Genomic DNA, 25,980 nt, shown 5'->3' on the forward strand with positions numbered 1-25,980 from the left:
ATGGAAGGTAATTTATGGGCTGGGTGCCTGCACCTGGGGAGGGGGGAGGGGAGAGGCAAGGGGTGAGGGGGGAGGGAAAGAGAAAGGAAAAAGGAGAGGGAGAGAATAGAGAGGCCTGCAGCCATCCGTGGTGGCCGTACCTTGCCTCTTCTGCAGGAGGGAGGCAGCGAGGGAGGGGCAGGAAGCCACAGGTGTTTGGGCTCATGTTGTTCAGAAGGACCTCCTTGGACTTTCTGGGCAGCGGAGCGTGGCCTGGGCATCTTCTCGTTTGTTTTTTGTTTTTGTTTTTTTGTTTTTTTGCAGGGCAATGGGGTTTAAGTGACTTGCCCAGGGTCACACAGCTAGTAAGTGTCTGAGGCTGGGTTTGAACTCAGGTCCTCCTGAATCCAAGGCCAGTGCCTTATCCATTGCACCACCTAGCTGCCCCTCGTTTGGTTTTTCTAAGGCCTGGACAGGCCGCCACCGTGTGAGTGCAGAGCACCAGGGCTCTGGGTCCTGGGCGTCTCCCCCTGTCTCCACTGCGGGTCCCCAGGGCTGGGGTTTGTAAAAGGAAGTTTCATTACAAGATTGACATAGAGTGTCCATGCACCCAACCAGCTGACCTTGCTCACTGACTGCAGCATGCTGGGCTGGCTCTTGGGTTACTTCTTCTCATGCATTTCCTTTCTGGTCAGTCAGTGGGGCTCCCCAGGCTCTCCATCTTTGTCATCTCACATTGTCGCCTGCGGAGCTTTCCAGATATTTTATCCTACCTCAGTGTCGTGATACTAAGTCCCTACTTAGGGTTAGGAGGCACGCTCATTGGCTAACCGTGACTGTGCCAACTGCCAGATTGGCCTCCCTCCACATTCTGCCAATTGGCCAGCTCCTGGTCTTTGTCTCAGCTCAACAAAAGGTTCGGAGGTGGAAGGGGAAGGGAGGAAGACCCCGTCCCTGTCTTGGGGCTGAGGGAGGGCTCTGTTCTCATATATCTGTGTGAGTTCTCACACATGGACAATTGGCATATCGACTCTTTCTTTTCTTGTCCCAGTTCCATTGTTTTGGGCTGCGAAACTTTTCCATTTCATCTCATTGATCTTGCCTGCTTTATCTTTGGAGAGCTCCCCTTTGCCTTGTTTGCTTAATAATTCTCTCAGTCACAATTGCAAAAGGTGCCTAATTTGTTCGCCTGCTAATTACTTTACTTGGTGATGTTTACCCTTCATTGGGGTATTCATCGTGACCTGGGATCGGATGTCGTGTGAGATGCTGGTCTAACCCTGATTTCTGCCAAACTTCTCTCTAGATTTTCTAGGAGCCCTTCCCCAAATCATTTCTGGTTTTGTTTGTTTTTGAGGACTGGGTTATTGGGTTCAACGACTTGATTTTTCCCACGCCGTATTTATTTTTGTAGGCACCTCTTCTCTCCCCCTTAGAATGTAAATGAAGTATGAGTAGGGAGGGTTTCAGACTGGTGCTAGTGACCTTTGACCCAGCACACAGCGCCTGCACCATCCTGGGAACTGAGGAAACACTGGGTTCTGGATTGGTTGATAGTTTGATAGCATAGTTGGGGGGTGGGACATCGGATTCCCCTTCCTTCTCCTTTTCCCTTTCGGCTGTAGAACTTCTGTTCAGCTTTTTGGTTTTGGTGCTGCCTTTTTCTGGAGGAGTCGTGTGCTGCTGTGGACACCCTTGGCACCCTTCTTCCACAGCTCTCCAGCATCCCTGACCTGCCAGGTGCAATGCGTCGTGTGCTAGGGTTGCAATTACAGCAACGAACCCGGCTGGGCTGGCGGCAGGACCTTCCTCTTATGGGGAGAGGGAGAGTGTTGTGGAGGCGGGCAGAGAGGAGCAGACACTTGGGTGGCTGCATGTGGTAAGGAAACAGGGTTCAGGTTTCTGGAAGAAATGTGGGCAGAGCCCTGAAAACCGCAAGTCAGAGCTGCTGCAGTGTGTGTCAGAGGTCCCCCAAGAGGAACTTTTGTGTCTATAGCAGGCTTTTGGTGCGCACCCCGCCCACCTCTCTCCTCCTTCCCACCCCAGGTGGGGCTGCCCACCCTCACAGCCAGCCAGCCAGCCTTTGGAGGCCCTCGCTGTGTGCTAGGCGCTGCGCTAGGTACTGGGGGTACAAAGCAAGGCAAAACCACAGTGCCTGCCCTCAAGGAGTTTACCTTTTGACGAGAAGGAGACCAGTTTGAGAGTGAGCTCACTCAAGGAGCACCCTGCCCGGGCCTGGTGGAGATTCCACTCCTTAACCCAGCCCAGAGCAGGCAGGGCCTTCCCCTCCCGCTCCTAAATCGGAAGGCCCTGGGGAGTCCTTCCTAAGCGGCTGTCTCTTTCCAGGCTCCAGGACAAGAATGCGCGAGGGCAAATGCTTTGCAGGTGCCTGGCCTGGTAGGTGCTCTGTGAATGTTAGCTTTATTAGCACCACCACCACCACCATCGTCATCCTGCTTTGGACTGTGATCCGCTGGGGGACCCCAGGCAAGGCACTCAACAAGAGCGCTGACCTCCAGGGTTGTTGTGAGGGTCGGAGGAGACGCACAGAGAGGGCTGCCTAAAACCTCAGGGTGTTGTGTACATACGGTTCTCCGTAAGGCCTTCCAGAGCTAGGAGGCTGACCTCTCAGTGCTTGAGAAGAGCATCCGGAAAGCTTGACGAACCGGTGGAGAGGAGGACTAGTCACTCCCACGCGGGGTTCTGGAAGCTTGGCGGGATGCTCTGCTCTAGCGCTCCAGGGGTGCTGCAGGGGGAGCCTCCGCCGCCCGCCGAGGCCGTCCTGTAAACGCCAGCCCGGCTTTGGAAGGGAGTGAGGCTGCTGACTGGCGGCTGCCCGCCCTGCCTCGAGCCTAATGCTGCTTGTTTCTCTGCCTGCACAGAATGGACCCAGCGACCTATGCTGAGTATTTGAAAGAGTCTGGAAACCAGATTTTTAAAAGTGGGAACTTTTCCTTGGCCGTCAGAAAATATGACGAGGCCATCCAGGTGCTGCTGCATTTGTACCATTGGTGAGTGTCTGACTTTCCCACTGTGGAACGTTTTCCTTTGGTCACAAAGAAGCCGGGTTTGCCAAGGTCCCTCCTCCCAGCTGGGCTTGTCTTGTCTCCATTCCTGCTGTCGAGGCTGCCAAGGATGGTAGAGACCAACACGGCGGTCCCCCAAGGGACCCCCGAGGGGCCTTCTACCTTGTTCCTGCCTGGTTTCATATCAGATTTGGGTTGTGCTGAGGGCATGAGGAAGAGTCAGCATTGGAATTCAATGTCAGAGTCACTCGGAACTGTGCATTGGGGGCAGCTGAATCTGGAGGGGCAGCCAGCCAGCCAGATGGGGTGTCCACACAGACTAGGGGAGGGAATCCTGGGGGCACAGACAGCCCAGCCCAAGGGGCAGAGAGAGAATTCCAGGAAGGCGCTCTCTCTGAGGTGTGCTCCAGGGAGTCTTCCTTGTCTCAGGTCTCATCCTCTCATTTTTCATCTCGCTTTGGGCGTCTTGGTTCTTTGTCTCCTGTTACTGCCTTGCCTGGGTGCCCACCTTGGGAGAGAATGAGGCTCAGCTGGTTGGTTTTCCCTTTTCCAAGGCAAGGAAAATCCTTCTGAGAAGGAGAGGGGGAAAGGACTTTACGTTTTTGGATGAAACATGATTCATTTCAAATATGTATTTCTATTTCGTTTAAAAGAATTCTTTGACAATGACACATAAAATGAATGAAACGGGGGTGTCATTTACATTTCCTGGTATGTTTCTTCTCCCACCCCTTCTACCAACAAAACAAAACAAGACAAAACACCCCAGAATACTTGACAAACTAACCAGCGTCTCCCCAAGCCTCCAGGGTTCCGTGTCCATCACCCCCCGCTTCTCCAGAGAGGAGGCAGCGAGGGGCCCCAGGCTTGGCCACCGCAGCATTGACTCTCACATGGCGCATCTCCGTTTTTATATTGTCGTGCTCACTGTGCATATCGTTCTCCTGGTTATGTCTGCTTCTGGCTGCCGTGCTACTCATTGTGCTCATCATTGAATTTTATCTCATGGGCATCTGCTTTGTTGTTCTCCGCCACCTTGCACTGTTAGAGCTGCTTTCCTCTTGTCACGGACCCCCCCCGGAGAGGTCCCCTTGGTCCCTCGGTTGGGAGGAGGTGCCTTGATGTCTGTTTCTCTCATAAGCCACCCTTTTCACGTGGTGGTGAAGGAATCTCTCTCTCTGGCGATGTAAGCACACGCATGCCCGTTTTAAATGTGGAAAGTGCTTTCTAAAACACTGTTGGGTAAAGCGTGTTTGGTGACAGGTCATCGCTTAGGCGTGCTTCCGTGAAGACTTGATGGAACCTATAGTTAGAGCCTGGCTGGGGCGATGGATAAGTCTTGGGGGCCACCGCACAGCCTGGCTGGACCTGCTTCCATTTCCTTATGTATAAAAGTGAGGAAGGCAGACAGGATGACCTCAGAGCCCCCCTCCCACCTCTAAATGGGCAGTCCTGTGGTCCCCTCCTGTGGCTTTAGCGCTTTGTGCTGCATGTGAGTCTGCACGTGGGCACACTGTGGCCTTCGTGCTTTTCCTCTTGGTGGAAGTGACTGGCATTGTGGGGTGTGTGGCCTGGTCCAGGCCAGGCGCTTAGGGTCAGCACTGTGTTCTTCTCCTCAGGGTCCCCCCAAGAGACCTGGCTGTGCTTCTCTGCAACAAGTCTAATGCGTTTTACAACCTGGGGAAATGGAACGAGGCATTTTATGCGGCCAAAGAGAGCCTCCAGTGGGATCCCTCTTATGTCAAGGTAATGCGCTGCCCTGCCCGCCCGTGCTGGGGGTGTGTCAGACCCTCGGCCAGGCTTCTCATCCACTGTCTTTGTGCTTTGAACAGGCTCCCTAAGGCCATGAACATTGTCTGGAGGACAAGAGAAAAAAATTCTGGCTAAGGACTAAGTAAGGAAACACCTGCACGTGTAGACGTAGGAGCAGAGCATGGCCCCTGTCCCTCCCCGTCCTTGACCGGGGTCTTTCCTGGCCTGGCGGCATCTTTGCGGCTCGTTCCTTGCTGGGTGGCCTGGCAGACTTGCTTCTTGTCTCTGAGCCGCCACTCCTTCCTTCCTTCCTTCCTTCCTTCCTTCCTTCCTTCCTTCCTTCCTTCCTTCCTTCCTTCCTTCCTTCCTTCCTTCCTTCCTTCCTTCCTTCCTTCCTTCCTTCCTTCCTTCCCTCCCTCCCTCCCTCCCCTCCCCTCCCCTCCCCTCCCCTTCCCTTCCCTTCCCTCTCCTCCCTCCCTCCCTTCCTTCCCCCCTTCCCTCCTTCCTTCCCTCCTTCCTTCCCTCCTTCCCTCCTTCCTCCTTCTCTCCCTCCCTCCCTTCTTCCTTCCTTCCTCCTTATCTCCTCCTCCTTCCCTCCCCCCCTCCTTCCTACCTTTCTTTTTCCCTCCCTCCCCCTCCCTCCCTCCTTCCTCCTTCCTTCCCTCCCTCCCTCCCTCTCCCCTCCCTCCCTCCTTCCTACTTCCTCCCTCCCTTCCTTCCCTCCCTCCCCCCTCCCTTCCCCCTCCCATCTTCCTTCTTCCTCCCTCCCTCCCTCCCCTCCCTCCCTCCTTCCTTCTTCCTTTTCAGTCCCTCCCTCCTTTCCTCTCCCTCCCTCCCCCTTCCCACCCTTCCTCCCTCCCTTCCTAAGATGGGCAGGGCTTTCCCGTGAGCTCTTCTCTTGTTCTCGGAGCCTTGAGTGGCTGCACTTGTGCATCTGGTCAGTCCTTCCTTCAGGCAAAGTCTGGCAGGAGCAGAGCATTGGTCAGTCCTCCCGCCTACTGTTCTCAGACCCTGTTCTTTATGGTCATTCCTGGAGCCACTTGGTGTGGAGGACCCAGGCATTCCGGGTGCCCCCGATGCCCTCGGGGAGGCAGACGCCCAGACACAGTGTTGGGGTGGTCTCAGGGTGTGGTACAGGGGCTGCTTCAGGATGAGGCGGGTTCTGTGCCCCCCCCCCCCAGGTTGCTTTCCCTGAAGCTTCTGGCTTTTGTTCTTGCAGAACTTCTCTTTGCTGGTAAAAGGGGGTGATGCTCCCCTCCAGGAGGGGCTCCCCATTCCTCTATTTGTACCGGCCCATCTGCTGCCCGGCTTCTTATCCGCCTTGGGGGATGGAAGGGAGTTGGGGACATGCCCTGCAAGCTCCTGGGCTGCTGCTGAGCTTCCCACAGGATGGTGGGGACGAATCCTCCAAGCTTTGGAACTCGGGCCTGCTCTTGCTTCTTGAGGCTAAGGCAGAAGGGCTGTCACTTCTGGGACTGATTGCTCCCCTTTTCTCTAGCTCAGGCCCTTGCCATCTCTTCCATGGATGGATTCCCCCCCCCCCCCCCCCCCCGCCTCCTCCCAATGTGTTACTAAACCATCCCAAGCTCCCTGTGGCCTGGAGATTCTGATCTAGATTTCTGAGCTCGGCGTTCGAGGCTCCACAGTCTTGCTTTGGCCTAAGCCCCCTCACCGGCTCTCCTTGCCAGATGCTCTGGACCCTTCACGCCCCTTGCTGGCGCTCTTTTCCCATGCCTACAAGACTCTCTTCTTTGCCCAGTAGAATTCTGGCCACCCTTGAAGGGCCTGCTCTGAAGTGGATTTGTGTCCAGGTGCAGGGCCCTGGCCGCTCGGGCCTCCCCGACGGTTGGTTGGAGCCTCTGTCCACTGTGGCCCCTGCAAAAGGATGGCCGCGGTCGGTGCCATTTCTCTTGCCATCATGCTCCCAGGTGCCCAGGGGCGCTCCTTCTGCTGCTTTCTGAGGCCCCTGTGGCCCATCCCCAGTGTCTCTCTGGACATTGCCCAGGCACTGCCTTCCCTGTACACCCTCTTCTTGCCTTGACCCCCCCGGGCTGGGGTTTTATTCCCCTCTGTTCTGGATGAGTTCTTTCATGACCATGCGGGCAGGAAGGCCCGCTTCTTCTCCTGCGCCAGTGTCCTTGCAAGCAGGGCCGAGCATGGCTGCTGCGCCAGGCCAGCCCGCTCCCGGACGCCGGTGCTGCCCCAAGGTTTGGGGGGAGCAGTGCTCCCCTGCCTGTAAAGGTCTGGGGTGCAGTGACTCTCCTCTCTCCCCTTTCTGCTCCAGGGATACTACCGGGCTGGCTACTCGCTGCTGCAGCTGCTGCAGCCCTATGAGGCCGCTCAGATGTTTTTGGAAGGTCTGCGCATCCTTCAGAGCTCCCCGGACCAGGTGCAGATCTCCGACCTCATCGTGGGCATCTTCACCACCATCAGCGGTAAGCGGGGCGGGCCTGATCCCTATGGCCCCTGAGCTGCCACGTGGTGCCCGCCTCCCTCTCTTGAGAAGATGGGCAGGCGGCCCCTGGGCAGAGGGCTGGCTGGCCAGGCGGGGGCAGGCAGGCGCTCCTCGCCCAGCTCCCATCCCCTCTGGAGAAGAGGAGTGCTGGAGACCGTGGGGGGCCCTGGGGGCATGAGTGTGCCACCTCCCTCACCTGCCAATGTGCTCATTGAAAAAGGAAGTCCCTCGAGTCTTATGGGGGTGGGGGGGACGGTCTGGCCCAGGATGGGCCTATTGAAATCCCCGCCTTCAGGGCCTGGCTCTGGGCTGCAGCCTCCTAGGACTACTCTGGCCCGCCTGGCTCAGTGCCCCGGACAGGTGGCCGCTTCTGGTACCAGCTGGTGGGAGGGCCACCCACGGCTTTGTTTGGTCCAGCCTGGGCCTGACCAGGAAGGGGAGCTCACCCCTTTCCCAGGCCCAGCTGTCCCTGCTGATGCCACACCCACACCAGGTCATGTGGAGCTCTGCCCCTTGGGCCTGGTTCTGGCCTCAGTCCAGATGCCAGGCTTGCCCTCTGTGGTTGTCCGCAGCACCCCTACTCCCGGCATGTGGCCCTCCCCCCTGCCCCGTTCCCTCCTCCAGACTCCCTGGGGCTTAAACCACGAGCCCTGGGACTGGAGGCAGCGCTGCCCACGCTGTGCTCGGCCTGCGGCAGCCTGCAGGCAAGAGAGAGGCACGAGGGTTCGAGTCCTACTCCTCAGACGCTGTTGGCCGCTGCCTTCTCGCCTTCCCAGGGGAGCATGTCATCTTGCGCAGCTTCCTGCCCTTCTTTGAAAAGATTTTCAGTGTTGGCTTTGACGCAACCGTCTGGCAGGCGGTCATCGAGAAGCTGGCCAAGAAGGGGCTGTGGCATGTGAGTGGTGCAGGGCATGGCGGGCACCCAGGCTCTGGGAGACATGAGCCCTTTTGTCTTATCTCTGGCCTGCTCTGGTTTTCTAATGTGGTTTGGGGGGGCCGGGGTCCACACGCTCTGTTCTGTCAAGAGGAGAAAAGCCCCCAAGCCCATCTTCCCCAGCCTGGCAGCGTCCCAGAGTAGAGCAGGCTGCCCCCATGAGCTAGTGGCTCCCGTAGAGCAGCCCCGGCTCTCTGGGCTTTTGAGAAGCCAGGGGCGCCTCCCTGGGAGCCTCCCACCCGAGGGGTGCTCACCAGTCCTCTTCTTACCTCCCCAGTCCTTCCTGCTGCTGTCCACCAAGAAGGACAAGCTGCCCCGCGACCTCAGGGTCCCCGACTTGTCGCTGAAGGGTCTCTTTGAGGTATGGGGGCCGTGCCGGGGTCGGGGTGGCCCTCTCGCCAGCGGTGGCCGATGCCTCCCTTCAGGCCGGCTCGCTTTGTGCCGGCGGCGCCCTCAGCCAGGCCTTCCTTGGTCCCCAGAAATACGTCCTCTTCGGGCACTATGAGAAGATGGAGCAGATGCCAAAGCTGGTGCAGTGGCTGATCTCGCTGGGAGCCAGCGTCGAGAGCATCGGGCCCTACCCCCTGCACGCCATCATGAAGCTCTGCATCCAAGCAAGTGAGTGGCCCTGCGCCCCCCGGGGGTCCCTGGCCACACCCCAAAAACTGGGCCCATGCTGTCACGCCCTGGGAAACGGCCCGAGGGGGGCGGCGTTCTCCTGCAGCGGTGTGTCCCTCCCAGCGAAACGTGAGGCATTGGCCCCGCCAGCTGGGGGGGGGGGGCGGGTCACCAAAGTCCTTTCTCCCAAGGCCCCTCCCCTTCCTCCTGGGGTGCCCCTGAGTCCCCTGCCCAGGCCGGGCCCAATCTTCTGTCCAGGCAGGGGAGTCAACCGGTTTACTTTTCAATTTGCTTCAGAGGAAAACCACCTATTCAGGTGGCTCATGGACCAGAAGCCTGAGCTCAGAGTGGACATCAACCAGACGGACGCTGACGGCTGCACCCTCCTGCACCTCGTGGCCTCCCACTGCGCCGGCTACCTAGGCAGACGTAAGGAGCGCGAGGGGGCCCTGGGGGCAGGGGGAGGGATGCCCCAGGCTCCTGGGGGTGCTCAGCCCCCTGCTCTGAGCTGCCTCCTGGAGGCAGGCAGGACTCTGCTGGGCCCCCAGCTCCCGTGGGGTTCCCACTGGCAGTCTGGGGACCGCCCCCGTGGGACAGGGCTCAAGGGTAGAGAGCTGAGCTTGGAGGTTCCAAACCTGCAAGGAAACATTTTAGAAAGAGCCACAGTCTTGTGCAGGGGCTGCTCGGGCAGCGTCCAGATTGTTCACGAGCTCGCCTGAGCGGGAGGCCTCTGCCAGTCAGGTGCTTGCCGGCCCCGTGCTGGGCTATCTCAGCATGCCTAGGAGGAGTGGGGTGAGCCTGGGCATTCCCGTCATCCTTAGGGAAGGCCAGGAGTGCCAGAGGAGGTAGCGGGGCTGGGGGCTTGGAAGCGCCGTGACCAGTTGGGGACAGTGCCCGCCAGGCTGCCCCAGAAGTGAGACTCGGGAGAGGAGGGCGGGTCTGGGCTCCCAGTCCCTCACCCTGTCAGTGGGCATGGGCCAACTAGGGATGTGGTCAGGGATGGGGCTGATGCTCCAGACAGCTCACAGCACAACCCGGCATGGAGTTTGTGGCGGGGGGACGTTCCAGGGGAACATCCTGTGATTCCTCCTCTCGACAAGCGCCTTCCCTGGGGGGGCCCGACTGGGCTGAGCCCTCGCTGAGGGCCCTGCCTCACATTGTCCAGCAGTGGCCAGGGATGGGGGCAGTGCCGGTGCCCCCAGCTCTGGCTCCCCATAGCTCCTGCCGAGGCACCTGGGCGGGAGGAGAGAGCACAGGCCTCTCCTGCTTCTGCTCCTTACTGGTGCTGCCGCCCCGGCATCCTGTGAGATGTCGGGCTCCCTTGGAAGGCTCTCAGGACCCTCTGTGTCCCGGTCATGGATTGTTGGGGGGCTGCGCTGAGGCTTGGGGGTCTTGTCCCATTCACAGATTTATGTGGATCATTTCCTCCAGTTATTTAGATGTGGTTTGGAGAAGGGGGCCTTGGCTCTCCTGCCCCGACTGCCAGGGCTGGGGGTCCTGGGCACAGTGTCTGATGGAGTGGGCAGGGAGTGGAGGCTGGCACAGGCAGGGTGAGGGGCTAGGGACTCCGGAGGACTGAGGCAGAGTGCCGAGGGGTAGGGGAGCAGAGGCGACCCTCAGGGGCCCAGGCCCCCTTCCTCCCTCGCCCTGACTCTGTCCTGGTGAAGGCAGGGCGCTGAGCCTTATGGGGGCTGGGCTGGGCTCCTTCTCTGCCAGGAGGACCTGCTACCTCGCCTCCACGGCGGCTTCCCCTCCCCCACTTCCTGTTTTTCTCTTGGAGCAAAGGGAAAGGAGACGTTCCCAAATCTCTGACGCTGATGCTTGTTGCTAGGCAACGGCATTGCCTGGTAACCCATTTCTCTCACTTGCGGTTGCCAGGGAGCAAATTGGAGCAGTCAATTGGTGGGATGGTTTTGGGGGGCTGGCATCCCTGCCCCGCCCCCCCAGGCCACGTCAGCGACTTGTCTTTCTTGCCTCTAGGCCAGACTGAAGATGTGCAGATGCTCTTGTGCTTGGGGATTGACCCCACCATTGTGGACAGGCAGGCGCGCTGCGCCATCGACATTCTCAAGCGCAACAAGAACTTCAAAGCTGTTGACAAAATCAACTCCTTCTTGGAGAGTCGCAAGCGGGGCTGCGCCAAGAGCACCTCAGGTATGTGCACACGTGTGCACGTGCGCCTTGCGGGCCTTGAATGCCAGGCCTGCTTTGGGGGCTTGCCTGTGGCTCTTGCACTTCAGACCCTGCAAGGACCCACCGACGTGTCCCATCCGGCCCTCTCCCAGATGGCAGAGACTCAGGCCCGGTTTCATGTCCATGATCACATAGGTTGTGAGAGGCAGGTCAGAGACTTGAACTCGGCTCCCGTTCTTTCAGAATTCTTTCCAGGATACTGTGCTGCCTCTGGTACTCCAGAGCCCCTCCCCCGAGAGGAGGGCTTTCCACTTTCTGGGGAAGGTACCACCCCCAATTCAGCCTCAAGGGAGGCTCTTGGGGCCTCCAGCCTCCTTTTCTCAGCTTAGTTTATAGTTCTCCCATCCAGCCTGACCAAGGGATGGGCCACACTATGGGGCTCAGTCAAGGAGTGTTCATTGACTGCTTGGAATCCCGGGCATGGGGCCTCTCCCAGAAGCCCTGCCTGGTCTCCACTGTGGTTAGGGCTTTCTGCCCCTCGGCATCCTGTGACCCAGCCTTCCTCCCAGCTGCGTCACACTGCCCCCCCTAGCAGGGGGTGGTACACTTTGTTTTTGCCCTCCTATGCACACAGCATGGCACACAGTCAGTGCTTGTGGGTGACTCCTGTCACAGCTTCACAAATGGGCATGCTCTGAACGGTCCAGACGCCGGGATGAGCATGGAGGCCTCTGGCCAGTGCCTGGCCCCAGATGCACGGGCACCTCCATTGCTCTGTCTGGTGGACAAGGCTGTAGCAGGGTCGCCCTGTCTCCTTCCCCCATCCCTGCGACCTTTTTGGTTTTTTCCTCCCTATTTGTGGGGTCTGCCAAAGGCACCTCCCACTCCTTCCTGATGGCCAGTCCCCTGTGGAATGCAGGGAAACCACACACCTGCCCAAAGGAGGTTTTCTTCTTCCAGTGACATCCTTAGAGGGTTAGTGCCTGGGTCCGACAGGAGGAGCTACTATCTGTGGCTCTTGGACCACCTGGCCATTGGTGCCTGCTCCGCTTGCCAGCGCCCCCCGCCCCGGGAGGAGAGGGGGATGCCTTTGCAATGACCTAGCGGGTCCTAGCTCTCACCAGCGTGGGTCCCCTCCTTTACCCATGTCTGGGTATTGTGGATCGCATCAACCTCTCCCTTCTAAAATCCTGGATGCCACTTTTTGTTGTGCATAAACCTTTTTGTATACCTAATCAAACCCATCTGTTTTCATTCATTCAGCAGTTGGGTATTTATTAAGCATCTGCTGTGTGGGTGCTGTGTGTGTGAGCGTGTGCGCGCGTGTGCGCTCCTAGAGAAGAGAGAGTACTCTGGCAGGTAAAATTAGGTAAACCAAGGCACAAAGTTCTGAGCACATTCAGTTTATTAGTAAAGTATGAGTTTACCAAGACAGGCTCTCAGCTTCCAAGGGAGGGGGACAGCACAGAGAATAGGGCTTGGTAGGTGGGGCTGCTAACAATCCCCTCCTTCCCTTGAGTCCATCTGTGAGGTCAGAGGGAGGGTCCCAGACTCTTGGACAACAAACCAGGCATCCTCGAAGGACGGCTCGCTAGCACAAAGATAGTTGACTAGCCCCCCAGTGTCCACCCGTGTCTTCCAAGGACAGTGGAATAGGACGGTGACGGGCAGGAGGCTTGAGTTTCTAACCCTAGCCAGCCAGTTCTGCACTAGTTTGGTGACAAAGACCCAAAACTCGGGAAGTTAGAGGACAAGGTTAGTGACCCAGGAACAGGATCACTAAAACGATACAGAATCAGTCTGGTGATCTCACTACCAAGGAGGAGACAGCAGTCAATAGTGTCAAAGGCCATAGAGGCCGAATGGGGATGGAGAAAAGGCCTCAGGATTTCTCCATTGAGAGAGCGCGCTTTTCACTTGATAAGGAGGTTGGAAACCAGAATGCAGAGAGTTAAGGAGACAGAGGAGGGGGTGTAGAGAGGCCTTAGCGTAGGTGACCTTTCCTGGGCATTACTCACAAAGGGAGGAGAGCTAGGGGACAATCAGGTAGCTGTGGGGGGGGGAGTGGGTTTGCTAAGGATGGGGGGTACCAGGGGCATGTTTGGAGGCAGGAGGGAACCGAGCGGAGCAGACAGGGATAGTGGGAGACAGAGGGGCCAATCTGCAGTGGGGGGTGGGATGGAAGGGATCACTCATCAGCCTTGGGATAAGGAGCCAATATAATAAGATAAGGAGCGGTTGAGGGACTGGAGGAGGTGTAGCATGAACTGGTTCGCCCAGGGTGCAGAGAGCGGTGGGTGCAGGGAGATGGAGGGAATTGAAGGGTTGAGGATTGGAGGTAACAGTGATAACGAAGAGGGAAGGCAGGAGAGCAGGAAAGCCAATTGGATCACAGGCAGGTGGGAGGATTCAGAATGCATTGACTGTGGAGGGTGATGGTGGGCCAAGGGTGTGGCATCTTTTCTGTGGCTGGGGTGGAGGGCAGGCTCTGGGAAGTGAGAAGGGTGAGTGCCTTTCAGGGAGGGTCAGTATGTGTTGAAGCCCCGAGTGTGAGGGCAGGGCTTGGCAAGGGGATACTGAGGCAGGGCTGGGCAGGGTGTGCCCCAGGTCTGAAGTGAGGAGAGGAGGGGGAGGGGGACAGAAAACAAGTGAGAGTGAGTGGCTTGGGTACCACCCACCATGGGGTTGGGTTGGGGGTCCTGCCCCACTCCCTCTCCTCTGGCTGCTCGGTGTGGAGGAGCCGAGGTTTCTCTCCCCAGGGGTGGGAGACCTTTGGAACCTTGGCTGGACCCCACCCTGCTGGGAGGGGCTGCTCCTGGGCTGCCTTTCCCCACAGCCACCACTAGATGACAGCACATGCCCATGTGGGCAGAGCTCTCTCCTGTAGAGCCGTGCTCCCTGGTGGGCGCTTAATCCCTGCATTGGATGGACCTTCCCACTGCTGGAGGGCCAGCCTGCCTCGCTGGGTGGGCTGCCCCCACTGGTGTGCGGGGAGGGGGACTTGGGGCCCACAGTATAGAGCCCCCTGTGAGTGTTCTGTCTGGGGGAGGGGGCTTGAGGAGGGGGAGCCAAGGGGTGGGCGCTGTCATTGACAAGCCATCTGGGGGGAAGCAAGGGGGGTGGGAGCACTTGTAATGAATAAGACTGTGGTGGGGGGGCGGGGGGCTGGCCAAGCCGTCATCCCCCTCCCCCCAAGCCTTTGCCAGATGCAGGAAACCGGTGATGTCATTGGTGTGTTACAGGGCAGAATGTGAGCGAGGCGTCCCTGCGGGAGAGCCACGCCTTCTTGGACATCCTGGAACCCTTCATCCAGTACCTGTGCACCGAGAAACCGCTCCCAGCAGAAGGGGCCTGCTCAAACACGAGGTGGTGCAAAGGTTCCTGCGCCTTCTGTCCCCCATCCAGGGTGAGAGCCGGCCCCCTCCCCAGGGCATCTGGGGGAGCAGGTCGGGGGAGGGGCATGTAGGGGGTGCAGACCTCAGGGCCCAGCCCCCCCTCCCCCACCTTCCCTTTTGGGCCGAGGCCACTGTGGCGGGCCGTGAGGGAGCGGGCCCCGGCGCGCGGCCGTCCCTGCCCGCTGTGGCTGCTCTGCTCTCAGGGCGTGCTGGGCCGGCCGCTCCCCCGCCATTCATGCCCCCTTCCCTGTTTGCACAGTCCTTCCGCCCCACGTCGTCTGCGAGTTCAACCACGCGTGCGCCAGTGCCTTCATCCGGCTGCTCCTGGAAAAGCAAAAGTGGCACGAGGTCCTGCTGCTGCTGACTGGCAAGGCCAACGCTGAGTCTTCTGTGGCAGACGGACTCATCAAGAACTGTAACTTCTCAGACCTGGACATCCGCACTGTGATCCAGCACCTCAGTCACTGGGACCGGCGCCGCATCTACCTCCTGGGCTGTCTGATCGATTGTGGGGGTGAGTGGGGTGGGAGTGGGCAGGACCGCCCACCTAGACCCTGGCCCCTGTGCGGAGATCCCCGGCCCCTTCCTTCCCCTCATGCAGGGACCCTTGGGGGTCAGGGCCTACAGGCCTGCCTTTGCAGTGGACCCCCTTGGGCCCCCTCCCCTTTTCCATCTCCTCTGCCTGGCCCTTGAGCCGGCTCCCAGGGGCTGGGGGCTCCTTCCGTACCCCCAGGATGGGGTCAGCGATTCAGGCCCTCTGTTCTATAGCACCCACGGAGGGGCTGAACAGGAACCAAGACCGTGAAAGACCACTCACAATGTGCTTGAAAAGTGGGGACTACCAGCTGGCCTTCCTGCTGCTGACCAAGGGCGCTGACCCCCGCGGCATGACCCTCACAGAGGGCGACATGCCTCTGCACGCGGCACTCTTCATCTACTTGGATAAACGAGGTATGGTGCGGGGCTGGGCTTATCCATCCATCAATGGATTGGTGGCAAGCTTGGAGCAGGGATGGGCCTCCCCCCTCCCATCCGAGGCCCCCCTAGTGAGCAGGGCTTGGTCGCAGGGTCCAGCAGGGAGGGGCCTCCCTCCTTTCCCATCCCAGGCCCCCTCCCCGCCCCCTCTAGTGAGCAGATCTCTTCTGGGGGGGAGGCCAGCAGCCAGGGGCCACCCGCACAGCGAGTGGGGCTCGGGTGCAGGGTCTAGCAGGGAGGGGGCGGTGCCGTCCCAGACTAACAGTGTCCCCCACGTTTCATGGTCCACAGCGGACATCGGCTTCACTTTCCTGAGTCACCTGCTAGACCTGTACAGCTCTAGCCCGTCCGACTTCTACTTCCTGGACCCCAACGCCCAGGACGCCAATGGAAACACGGTGATGCACGTCATCTTCCAGAAGGGCACGCTCAAGCGCGTCAGGAGAGTGATGGACTTGCTGGCCAGGTTCGACATTAACTTCAACCTGAAAAACAAAGAGGGCAAGGACGTGAGGCACCGCATCAAGAAGAATGACATGCTGCTGGTGACCTGGAACAAGGCTGTGATGGAGAACCGCCGGAAGGGCCGGCTGGACGGCATCTCCTCGCACCCGCCGCGGCTCCTCAAGGCGCTGGCTGCCAGCCCCACACGGCAGCAGAAGAATGGAGCCCTGTCTCCGGCGGGCTCCGCCTCCCAGCTCCCGCTGGGAGACGTGGACCCGGAGACGCAGGGGGCTGATGGGCAGGCTCCGGCCGGCCGGGAGAGGGGCCGGGCCCTGGCGGCCTTGCGGCCAGAAGCCGAGGGCAGCAAGCCGTTCACCCTGCGGGATAGCCTGGTGCAGGCCATCGTCGTCCTGATTCAGCAGATGGAGCTGGGCTCTCTGGGCCCTGAGGACACACCGTCTTCCCCCAAGGCCGCCCCCGCGGGGGCCATGGAGGAAGGGAGCCCTGAGGACCGTGTGGCGCCTGAGGATGGCAAGAGCGAGACCGTGGGCGAGAAGCCTGCCTCACTCCCACAGGTGGAAGTCGAGGCCACCCGCTCTGGGCCACGGGCGGAGCCACAGCCGCCCGTGCCGGTCGGGGAGGAGGATGGGGGCGAGGGCGCGGAGGAGGACGAGGCGCCAGTGCGGGAGCTGGGGGCCTACCTGCAGGACTTTGACAACATGACGTGGGAGATCGAGTGCACATCGGAGATGCTGAAGAAGCTGGCGAGCAAGGCGGTCACGCAGGTGCTCAAGAAGAAAATCATCACGGCCATCCAGCACCTGGGCAACGGGGAGTGGACACAGGGCCTGCAGAAGCGGCTGCGGCACCTGCGCGGCGACATCCGGCTCTACGAGGCCAAGCTGGACAAGGGCGCGCGCATGCTCTGGGAGCTGGCCATCGACTTCTCGCCTCGCTGCAGCGAGAATCCCGAGAAGATCATCGCCACAGCACGGGCCTCGCACCCCCTGGAGAAGTCGGGCGGCGTCTACACAGAGATCATCCGCATCTGGGACGTCGTGCTGGACCACTGCAAGCTGAACGACGCCATCCGGGCCATCTGCGCGGCCTACAACCGCGGCCTGTCCTGCATCCTGCGCAAGAAGCTGAAGGGCATCCACACGGGCCAGCTCTCCTCGGGCCTCAAGATCCAGAAGCGCATCCCACGCTGCTACGTGGAGGACACAGATGCCGCTGACGGCCACGGCCGTGAGCGGGCAGTACCCGAGTACTTCCCGCCGGCCAGTGCCGTGGCCACCGAGTACAACATCATGAAGTTCCACAGCTTCAGCACCAGCATGGCGCTCAACATCATCAGCGACAGCACGGCGCCGGCCGAGTACCCCTTCCGTGTGGGCGAACTCGAGTATGCCGTCATTGACCTCAACCCGCGACCCCTGGAGCCCATCATCCTCATCGGGCGTAGCGGCACTGGCAAGACCACCTGCTGCCTCTACCGCCTCTGGAAGAGGTTCCACTCCTACTGGGACAAGGCCGACCGAGCGGGCAGCCCGCTCCTAGCCAAGCACACCTGGCCCCGGAAGCCAGGCGGGGCCGCCGCCGCCGAGGACGAGGAGCTGGCGGAGGAGGCCGCCGAGGACGAGGACGAGGACGAGCCCGAGGTCGTCGACAGCGGGGACGACGAGCCTGAGGACGAGTCATCTTCCAGCGGCCCCGACCCAGACCCCCTGGGTGCGGCGGAGCCCGTGGAAGAGGCGGCCGAGCCGGGCGAGGTGGGGCAGCTGGAGCACCTGCGGCAGGTGTTTGTCACCAAGAACCACGTGCTGTGCCAGGAGGTGCAAAGGAACTTTGTGGAGCTGACCAAGTCCAGCAAGGCCACGAGCCATTTCCGGCCGCTGGAGCCCACCGTGCACCGGCCTGCAGGACGTGCGGGATGAGAGCTTCCGCTGTTCGTGACGTCACGGCAGCTGCTGCTGCTGCTTGACGCCTCCATGCCCAACCCCTTCTTCCTGCGCAACGAGGACGGCAGCCTCAAGCGCAACATCCTGGGCTGGTCCATGCACGAGGAGTCGGCCATCCCCAACTGGCAGGAGGACGAGGAGGCTGGAGATGGCGAGGGCGACTACGGGGAGGAGGACAAGGCGGCGGAGGCGCACGGCGGCGAGAACGACCCCCGCGTCTTTGTGACCTACGAGGTCTTTGCCAACGAGATGTGGTCCAAGATGGTGAAGGGCAAGACGTCCCACAACCCGGCGCTGGTGTGGAAGGAGATCAAGTCCTTCCTGAAGGGATCCTTTGAGGCCCTGAGCTGCCCGCAGGGCAAGCTCAGCGAGGAAGCCTATCGGCAGCTGGGCCGCAAGCGCTCGCCCAACTTCAAGGAGGACCGCGGCGAGATCTACGCGCTCTTCTGCCTTTACCAGCGCATCCGCTCACAGCAGGGCTACTTCGACGAGGAAGACGTGCTCTACAACCTGTCCCAGCGGTTGTCCAAGCTGCACGCGCTGCCCTGGTCCATCCATGAGCTCTACGGGGATGAGATCCAGGACTTCACGCAGGCCGAGCTGACGCTGCTCATGCGCTGCATCAATGACCCCAACGCCATGTTCCTCACTGGCGACACTGCCCAGAGCATCATGAAGGGCGTGGCCTTCCGCTTCAGTGACCTACGCTCCCTCTTCCACTACGCCAGCAAGAACTGTGTGGACAAGAAGCGGTGCCCGGTGCGCAAGCCCAAGCGCATCTACCAGCTCTACCAGAACTACCGCTCCCATTCTGGTAGGTGCACGTGCGTGCATGCTTACAGGGCATGCTCACGCATACCCACTGACACATTCACACATGCACGCTTGCAATGCATAGTCACGTCCATGCACACATGCTGACAGCACAAGCTCGCATGCTCATGCACATGTGCTGACAGCACATGCTCACATGCTTGTGCACAGAGTGCACACTAACATGTTCACACGTGCACCCTTACAATGCATGGTCACGTCCATGCACGCATGCTGACGGTGCATGCTCACATGCTCATGCACATGTGCTGACAGTACATGGTCAGATGCATGCTTACAGGGCATGCTCACGCATACCCACTGACACATTCACACATGCACGCTTACAATGCATAGTCACGTCCATGCACACATGCTGACAGCGCATGCTCACATACTCATGCACAGAGTGGACACTAACATGTTCACATGTGCACGCTTATAATGCATGCTCACATGATCTTGCATGCATGCTGACAGTTCACATTGACACATGCACACTTACAATGCATGCTCACACACTCATGCATGTATTCTGACAGTACATGGTTGCACACTCATGGTTACAATGCATTCTCACACGATCGTGCACACATGCTGACAGTACATGGTCACATGCATGCTTACAGTGCATGCTCACATGTCTGTGCACATATTGCACACCAACATGGCCACACATGTGTGCATGCATGCTGACAGTATGTGGCTACACATGCCCACATGCTCATGCATGCATGCTGAAAGTACGTGGTCACACATGCATGCTTGCACGTGCACACATGGTCACACATAAGCTGGTGAATCTACACTCACACATGGTCATACATATACACTGATGTGTGGTCACATACATATACACACACATGATAGACACCAATCATTCACAGAGATACCATTGCATACTTATACACATATGTACACACACCGTTGAGGACATACCACACATACCACACACACATACTCATACATGGTCACACATGCATAATGATACATGTACATACACAGAGCAATCCACATGTACTCATGCACAGAGATGTAGCCACACACACACACACTTCCACATGTGTACAAACACAGTTGGGTGCACACACTCCTAGGTGCACAACACATGTTCATGCACACTCATTTACACGTGCACAAATGTGCACTGCACATGCATGACGCAAAGATCCTGCAAGCAGACACATGCCCGTATTCATACACGGAGTCCCCAGCAGGGCATGACAGGCATTTCAGGGGAGGAGCCTTGTCCCCTGGGGTGGCCAGGGAGGGCTCCCTGGTGGCGGGAGGCGCAGAGGGGCTCAGTTCCCGGCTGGGTGGCGGATGTGTCAGGAAGCTGAGCTGTGAAAGAGCAGAAAGGAGGGGCGGCTGGTGCACACCCTTGGGCCTGCGTGATCTTGGATCGGTCCCTTCTCTTTCCTGGACCTCCATCTCCGATCTCCTCATCTGTAAGCTGGGACAGGTGGGCCAGACGCGCCCCTCTGCGCGCCTGCCCTCACCGGCCCTCCTCCCGTCACAGGCATCCTCAACCTGGCCTCGGGGGTGGTCGACTTACTGCAGTATTACTTTCCCGAGAGCTTTGACCGGCTCCCCAGAGACGCCGGGCTGTTCGACGGCCCGAGGCCCACGGTGCTGGAGTCCTGCAGCGTCAGTGACCTGGCCATCTTGCTCCGGGGCAACAAGAGGAAAACGCAGCCCATCGAGTTCGGGGCCCACCAGGTGCGCCTGCTCTTGGCAGCCGTGGGGGGCAGCGGGCAGACGGGGTCTGCAACGCCACGCGTATGGGCGGCAGGGGAGTCCGAGGGGTCTTAGGGCAGGCACGTTCTGGGCAGCAGCTTGGCCCAGGGGCACCCTCTGACCCAGGCTTTATGTGTCCTCACGCCTGTGTGTGATGGGAAGCCTGCATGTGTAGCTGCGTGTACGTGTGTGTGCATACGTGTAGAATTCTGGCCCTAACAGATGCATATACACACACAGACACGCACAGACATTTGTACTTGTGTGTGTCACTCTGAACTTCTGGGGGTCTCCCCTGGTCCCCCAGCCCACACTCTTGGTTCTCTCTCCCATATGGCTCCTGCCCTCCTGTGTTGGCTCTGTGCCTGCCCGTGACCTCTCGCCAGGAGCACAAGTCCCCTGGAGGACAGGGTCTTTGTGCTGCTTTGTCTTGGTGGGCCCAGCCCCTGGCATGAATATATGTGGCGCTGCCCAGGGGTGTGGCCGCCCAGGGCCTGGCTCTGATTCTTGTGCCCTGTGGGTTGTTCCTATGACCCCCGCAGGTGATCCTTGTGGCCAACGACGTGGCCAAAGAGAAGATCCCCGAGGAGCTGGGCTTGGCCCTGGTGCTGACCATTTATGAGGCCAAGGGGCTGGAGTTTGATGATGTCCTCCTGTACAATTTCTTCACTGACTCTGAGGTACGTGGCACTCTCTTCTGCGTGGTCGTCCTCGTCTGTCCGCCCGGTCACCAGACTTCTCTTGTGGCGTCCTTGGTTTTCTGCTTGGGACCCTTGGTGGGAAGGGTCTGCTTGGCCATGTCTAGGGGACCCTTGACGGCCCTTCACGCTCAAGTCCGTACAAAAACCCTCCCATGTCGCTGGGAGGTACCTGCTCAGTGTCTGCTGAGATCCTGGGGACACGGAGCCATGTGGAGCAGATGGTGTCCTCGCTGGGACTCCTGGGCTGCTCGCTCCACCAGGGGCTGGACAGAGCAGTCACGGAGGCCCAGGGGTCGGCGTTGGTCTAGTTGTGTTCTCAGTGACTAAGGGAACTCTGGGTGTGGACAGTCCCTTCATGAATGCAGACTGACCACTTGTGTATGACTTAGAGGGTTAGTAAGCTGCCTGGGGGGGCCCACCCTGGGGCCTACCTCCCCCCATCTTAGGTTCTTCGGCTGGCCCGGCTCGCCAGGCTACAGTGAGGAGCCGGGGCACCCTGAGCTCTGGGGAAGGTGGCTGGCGTCAGGCCGGACATTGGGGGGTGTGGGGTGCGCTCCTTTGGAGGGTGCGGAGGGCAGAGGAGGGGCTGACTCCCGCCTGTTATCCACAGGCCTACAAAGAGTGGAAGATCATCTCCTCATTCACGCCTTCGCCTGAGTGCCGCAAGGAGGAGAACAAGCCCCTGGTGGAGGTGCCCTTGGAGAAGGCACATGCGTCTCCGAGTCGGCCCCAGCTGCTCAATGTGGAGGCCTACAAGGTGGGTGTGCGGGTGGGCCCTGCCCTGAGGGCCGGCTGAGTTCCCTTCTGAACACACCTCAGGGGGGCACCCAGAGGTGCTCGGGGCCTTCCTGTGGATAGACAGACGGATGTGCCCTTTCTCTGTCCCCCCGCCCCAGCCCTTCAGCTCATGGGGGAACCCGAAAGGAGGCTGGTGTTGGAGGGCTGGGGAGGGGGGCTTTGAGGTGCTTGGGGGGGGTCACACATGGAGAAGTTGGTGGAATGCCCACCTGCCCTCGGTTGGCAGTTTGCAGACAGACAGAGACATGGGTCGCAGCGGGTGTGACTTCCTGAGGAAGGTCAAATCAGCAGCGTGTGTCGGGTAGGGACGGACTGTGCCGGGCACTGGGCAGCCCTGCGGCCCCTCTGTTCCAGGGAGGAGCCTCACTGCTGCTCTGTGCCTGCCTTGCCTCCTAGCTTCTTAATGGGGAGTTGAAGCAGTTGTACACTGCCATCACCCGTGCCCGTGTCAACCTCTGGATCTTTGATGAGAACAGGGACAAGCGGGCGCCTGCCTTCAGATACTTTATCAGGAGAGACCTTGTGCAGGTGGTCAGGACTGATGAGAACAAAGGTGAGGGGGCCCCGCTTGACGGGGAGAGCGCGGCTCCTCCGGGCCATCCCCCTCCCCAGGCCCCTTGTCACAGTAGCTTGTGTCTGCCTGTGTCACTGGCCCTGGGCGAGGGGCTCTGGCACTCAGTGTGGGCTTTGGAGAGCTCAGAGGGCAGGTGCAGGACCGACCTTGGGCAGGTCCCTGCCCTGGGCCTCAGTTTCCTCTTCCAGGCCAGGCCCCTGAGGGGTCAGACCTGTTCCCTTCAGGCCCCCTCTGACCCAAGCCCTGCCCCTTGGAAAGACAGGTCTGGGCCAGGGATCTGGTCCCGTGCTTGGAGCCGTGCGGGGAGGGCGAAGGGATGGTGGGCCTTCCCCAGTCCAGGCGCCAGCCAGGCACAAGATGCAGGCTGGGGTCTTTGCTTCTGCACAGACTTCGACGACAGCATGTTTGTAAAGACGTCAACTCCTGAGGAGTGGATCGTGCAGGGAGATTACTACGCCAAGCATCAGTGCTGGAAGGTGGGTACCCGGGGGGCAGAGGGAGAGGGCCCATGGAGGGGGTGGGGGTGGGTGGGGAGAGGCAGGCCCTGTCCTGGTGGCTCGATGGGCACTCACTCATTCCCTCGCATACTGATTGGCTCACTCGCTCGCTCACTCGTTCACAGTAATAACAACTAACATCCACATGATGCTTTGTGCCGGGCACTCACGCACTCCCTCATTCCCTTGCTAACTCATTCAATCCCGCCCTGCAGGGCTCTCCTCCCTGGGTGTCTGCTTTGTTTTTGATTCTGATGCTCTAAGGGCCCTCTGGGGTCTGGCCTGGAATTGTCTCTGACCTCTGCCACATGGTGGGTATTTCAGAGGCCGATGTGTATGTCTCCCAGGCCCCCTTGGCCCAAGTACCCATTGCCCAGTGGTTATCCTGCAGGGCTGGGCCTCACGGTTGGGGCTGGCGCTGTCTCTGAAGCCTCATGGTACCCCCTCCATGAATAAGGGATGGTACCATGTGGGTGGAGGAAGTGGGCGGCCTGTCTTTTGGGCAGTGGACAGCTGTGCTGCCCCTGTAGTGTGTTGGAGGCCCCCCTCGGTAGGCCATAGTGACTGGAGTCAGGCCTCTGTGGGCTGCTCCACGTGGCCCTGTGGCTGCAAGGTTGACTTCTTGGGGCTGGCAGGTATGGGTGGTGCCTATGTGGAGGGGATGCTGGTGGACGACCTCCAGGGGTGAATGGAGATGTGCTGGCAGTGTGCCCTCTGGAGGCCGTAGCGCTGTTCTCAGCTGCTGGGCCAGGGGCCAGCCAGTGTTGTCAGGGCAGGGCTGGCCCAGGAGCCCTCCGCTACCGGTCACGGGGCTACAGGATGGTATGGTTGGGCCTGGGGCATGAGGCGCAGGCTCTGGCTCACTTTTTTTTTTTTGCTGGGCAATTGGGGTTAAGTGACTTGCCCAGGGTCACACAGCTAGTAAGTATTAAGTGTCTGAGGCCAGATTTGAACTCCGTTCCTCCTGACTCCAGGGCTGGTCCTCTATCCACTGCGCCACCTAACTGCCCCCTCTGGCTCACTTTTGCCACCATCTGCCTGGGTCAGGACAGGCCCCCCGCTTAGCCTTATGTCCCCGCTGGGGAATTAGACCAGGAGGTGTTGAGAAGGGAGTGCATCGGGCCCTCATTTGGTCCTCATGACAACCCTGGGAGGCGGGTGTCGTTATTATTCCCACTTTACAGTGGAAGAAACTGAGGCAAACAGTTTAAAGTGACTTGCTGAGGATGCCACAGTTAGTGGGTGTCTGAGGCTGGATTTGAATTCGAGCCTTCCCTACCCCAGGCCTGGGGCTCTGCCCACTATATGACCGGCTGCCTTGGCGCCCTCACTTTGTTTCTTGGCATTGTTCTGCTTGTAAGAACCTTTGGGGATGGGGCCTTGGCTTCTAGGACCCCAAACCTGGACACGTCAAAGACTGAGTGTTGCCCCCATGGGCCACAGCCTCTGGGCCCCATTGCCTCGAAAAGATCATTGAAGGGAGGCCAAGGGTGGGGCTCTGGGGCCTGCCGATCCACTCAGTTATTTGACACGACAGGGAAGTGATTTGCTTATCACCCCGCAAAGCTTTTCTCTCCTATCCCCCCAAGCAGCCTGTGCCAGTTGCCCCTGACCTCCACACCTTGCTTAGGCCCATGTGTAAAAGGTGTTTGACAGTGATCAGTGAGGGAGGTGACTCTCCTCATGGGGTCACCACAGTGAGGCCTGGAGGTGCCCTGGGAATGAGAGCAAGTGTGGTTAATAAAGCAGGGAGCATTTGGAGGCCCTCCTTTGTGTCATGGGCAAGGCCTTTGCCTAGCCTGGGCTGCCACATTGGGCAGGGGGTGCCCTGCAGGGGACAGGCACCCCTAACCTTGTGGGTGTGGGGAGTACAAGCCCCCCACAAGTCCCGCACTGGTCCTGCCTTGGGGAGGTGAAGACGGGCTGGCGTCGGCCCTGGAGCACCTCTGCCAACATAGTGTAGTGCCCTTGTGCAGCCCCGGGCCGGATGCCTTCCCCCTTATCCATAGGCACTGCTCCTCTCTCCAGGTGGCAGCCAAGTGTTACCAGAAGGGAGCCGCCTTCGACAAGGAGAAGCTCGCCCTGGCCCATGACGCCGTCCTCAATGTCAAATCCAAGAAAGTCAGCCCCAAGTGAGGCAGTGGTGCTGGCTGGTGGGGGGGCCTGGGGGTTGGGGGCACCACGGTGACCTGCTCACACCTCCTCCCCTTCTCCCACCGACCCGCAGGGAGAAACAGATGGAATACCTGGAGCTGGCCAAGACCTACCTGGAGTGTGGGGAGCCCAAGCTCTCCCTGAAGTGCTTGGGCTATGCCAGAGAGTTCCAGCTTTCTGGCCTCCTCTGCGAGAAGCTAGGAAAGGCATGTATGGGGGTGGCCAGCGGGGAAGAAAGGGCACCTGCCTTTGTTAATAGTCTAGTGCGTGTGCGTGTGCGTGTGCGTGTATGTGTGTGTGCGTGTGCGTGTATGTGTGTGTGCGTGTGCGTGTATGTGTGTGTGCGTGTGTGTGTGTGTGTGTGTGTGTGTGTGTGAGAGAGAGAGAGACACTCTTATGGGGTGGGGAGCTCTAACTCCCCAGGTAAGGTACTCCTGGCATGGGGTATGGCTTGGGCAAAGCCACCGAGGTGGGATTCTGAATTGGAGACGAGCAAGAAGGAGTAAGGTTGTGAAAGGCTTTCAGGATCCACCAGATGAGTCTCTTTTGACTTGGGGGCCATAGGGAGCTATGGAAAGCCCTTGAGAGGAGCAGGGAGGCAGAGCATGGGGACTGGCCTCTCTTTGGGTAGCCCCAGACACCCTCCTCCTCGCTGCCTCACCTGTGAAATGGGGCTGATCCCCGGTGTGGGAGGACAAGTGCTCCTCTCTGTGCCTGGAAGCCTCCTGGGGTCATGAGTCAGCAGCTCTCTGGACCATTAGTCCAGTAGCCTGAGGGACTTTTAGGAGCACCCCCTCAGCCTTGGCCCATGGCCTGCCACGTAGACCCGAGTGACCACCATCTATGGGGTCAGAATGACCGTACTACTGCCGGAGGCCCCTGCAAGTGTGAGGAGAGACTCGGGCAGCTGGTCCCTGGAGTGTTCATTAGGTGCCTGCCCCCCAGGGCCTGGGCTCTGTACTAAGCAGAGGGGGTGCAGAGCAAGGTCTGAACGGTTCCTGCCCTTGAGGGGCTCATAGTCCAATGTGGGGTGG

The 25,980-nt window shown here is 59.6% G+C and overlaps 1 protein-coding gene across 1 annotated transcript in view; it reads left to right on the forward strand.

The window, feature by feature from the left end:
• TRANK1 (tetratricopeptide repeat and ankyrin repeat containing 1) overlaps positions 1–25,980 on the forward strand; it is a 67,035-nt gene that overhangs the window by 25,424 nt on the left and 15,631 nt on the right. Inside the window, 20 exon segments of the mRNA XM_043984829.1 lie at positions 2,862–2,990; positions 4,625–4,751; positions 7,042–7,192; positions 7,989–8,107; positions 8,424–8,507; positions 8,626–8,764; positions 9,062–9,193; positions 10,745–10,918; positions 14,140–14,234; positions 14,237–14,303; positions 14,552–14,806; positions 15,061–15,243; positions 15,559–18,486; positions 20,005–20,204; positions 20,765–20,902; positions 21,534–21,680; positions 22,118–22,274; positions 22,683–22,771; positions 24,821–24,924; positions 25,020–25,152. Of these exon segments, the coding sequence (XP_043840764.1) occupies positions 2,863–2,990; positions 4,625–4,751; positions 7,042–7,192; positions 7,989–8,107; positions 8,424–8,507; positions 8,626–8,764; positions 9,062–9,193; positions 10,745–10,918; positions 14,140–14,234; positions 14,237–14,303; positions 14,552–14,806; positions 15,061–15,243; positions 15,559–18,486; positions 20,005–20,204; positions 20,765–20,902; positions 21,534–21,680; positions 22,118–22,274; positions 22,683–22,771; positions 24,821–24,924; positions 25,020–25,152 (5,550 nt within the window). The 5' untranslated portion in view covers position 2,862.

The sequence above is a fragment of the Dromiciops gliroides genome, chromosome 1 (genome assembly GCF_019393635.1).
Source record: "Dromiciops gliroides isolate mDroGli1 chromosome 1, mDroGli1.pri, whole genome shotgun sequence".
NCBI lineage: Eukaryota > Metazoa > Chordata > Mammalia > Microbiotheria > Microbiotheriidae > Dromiciops > Dromiciops gliroides.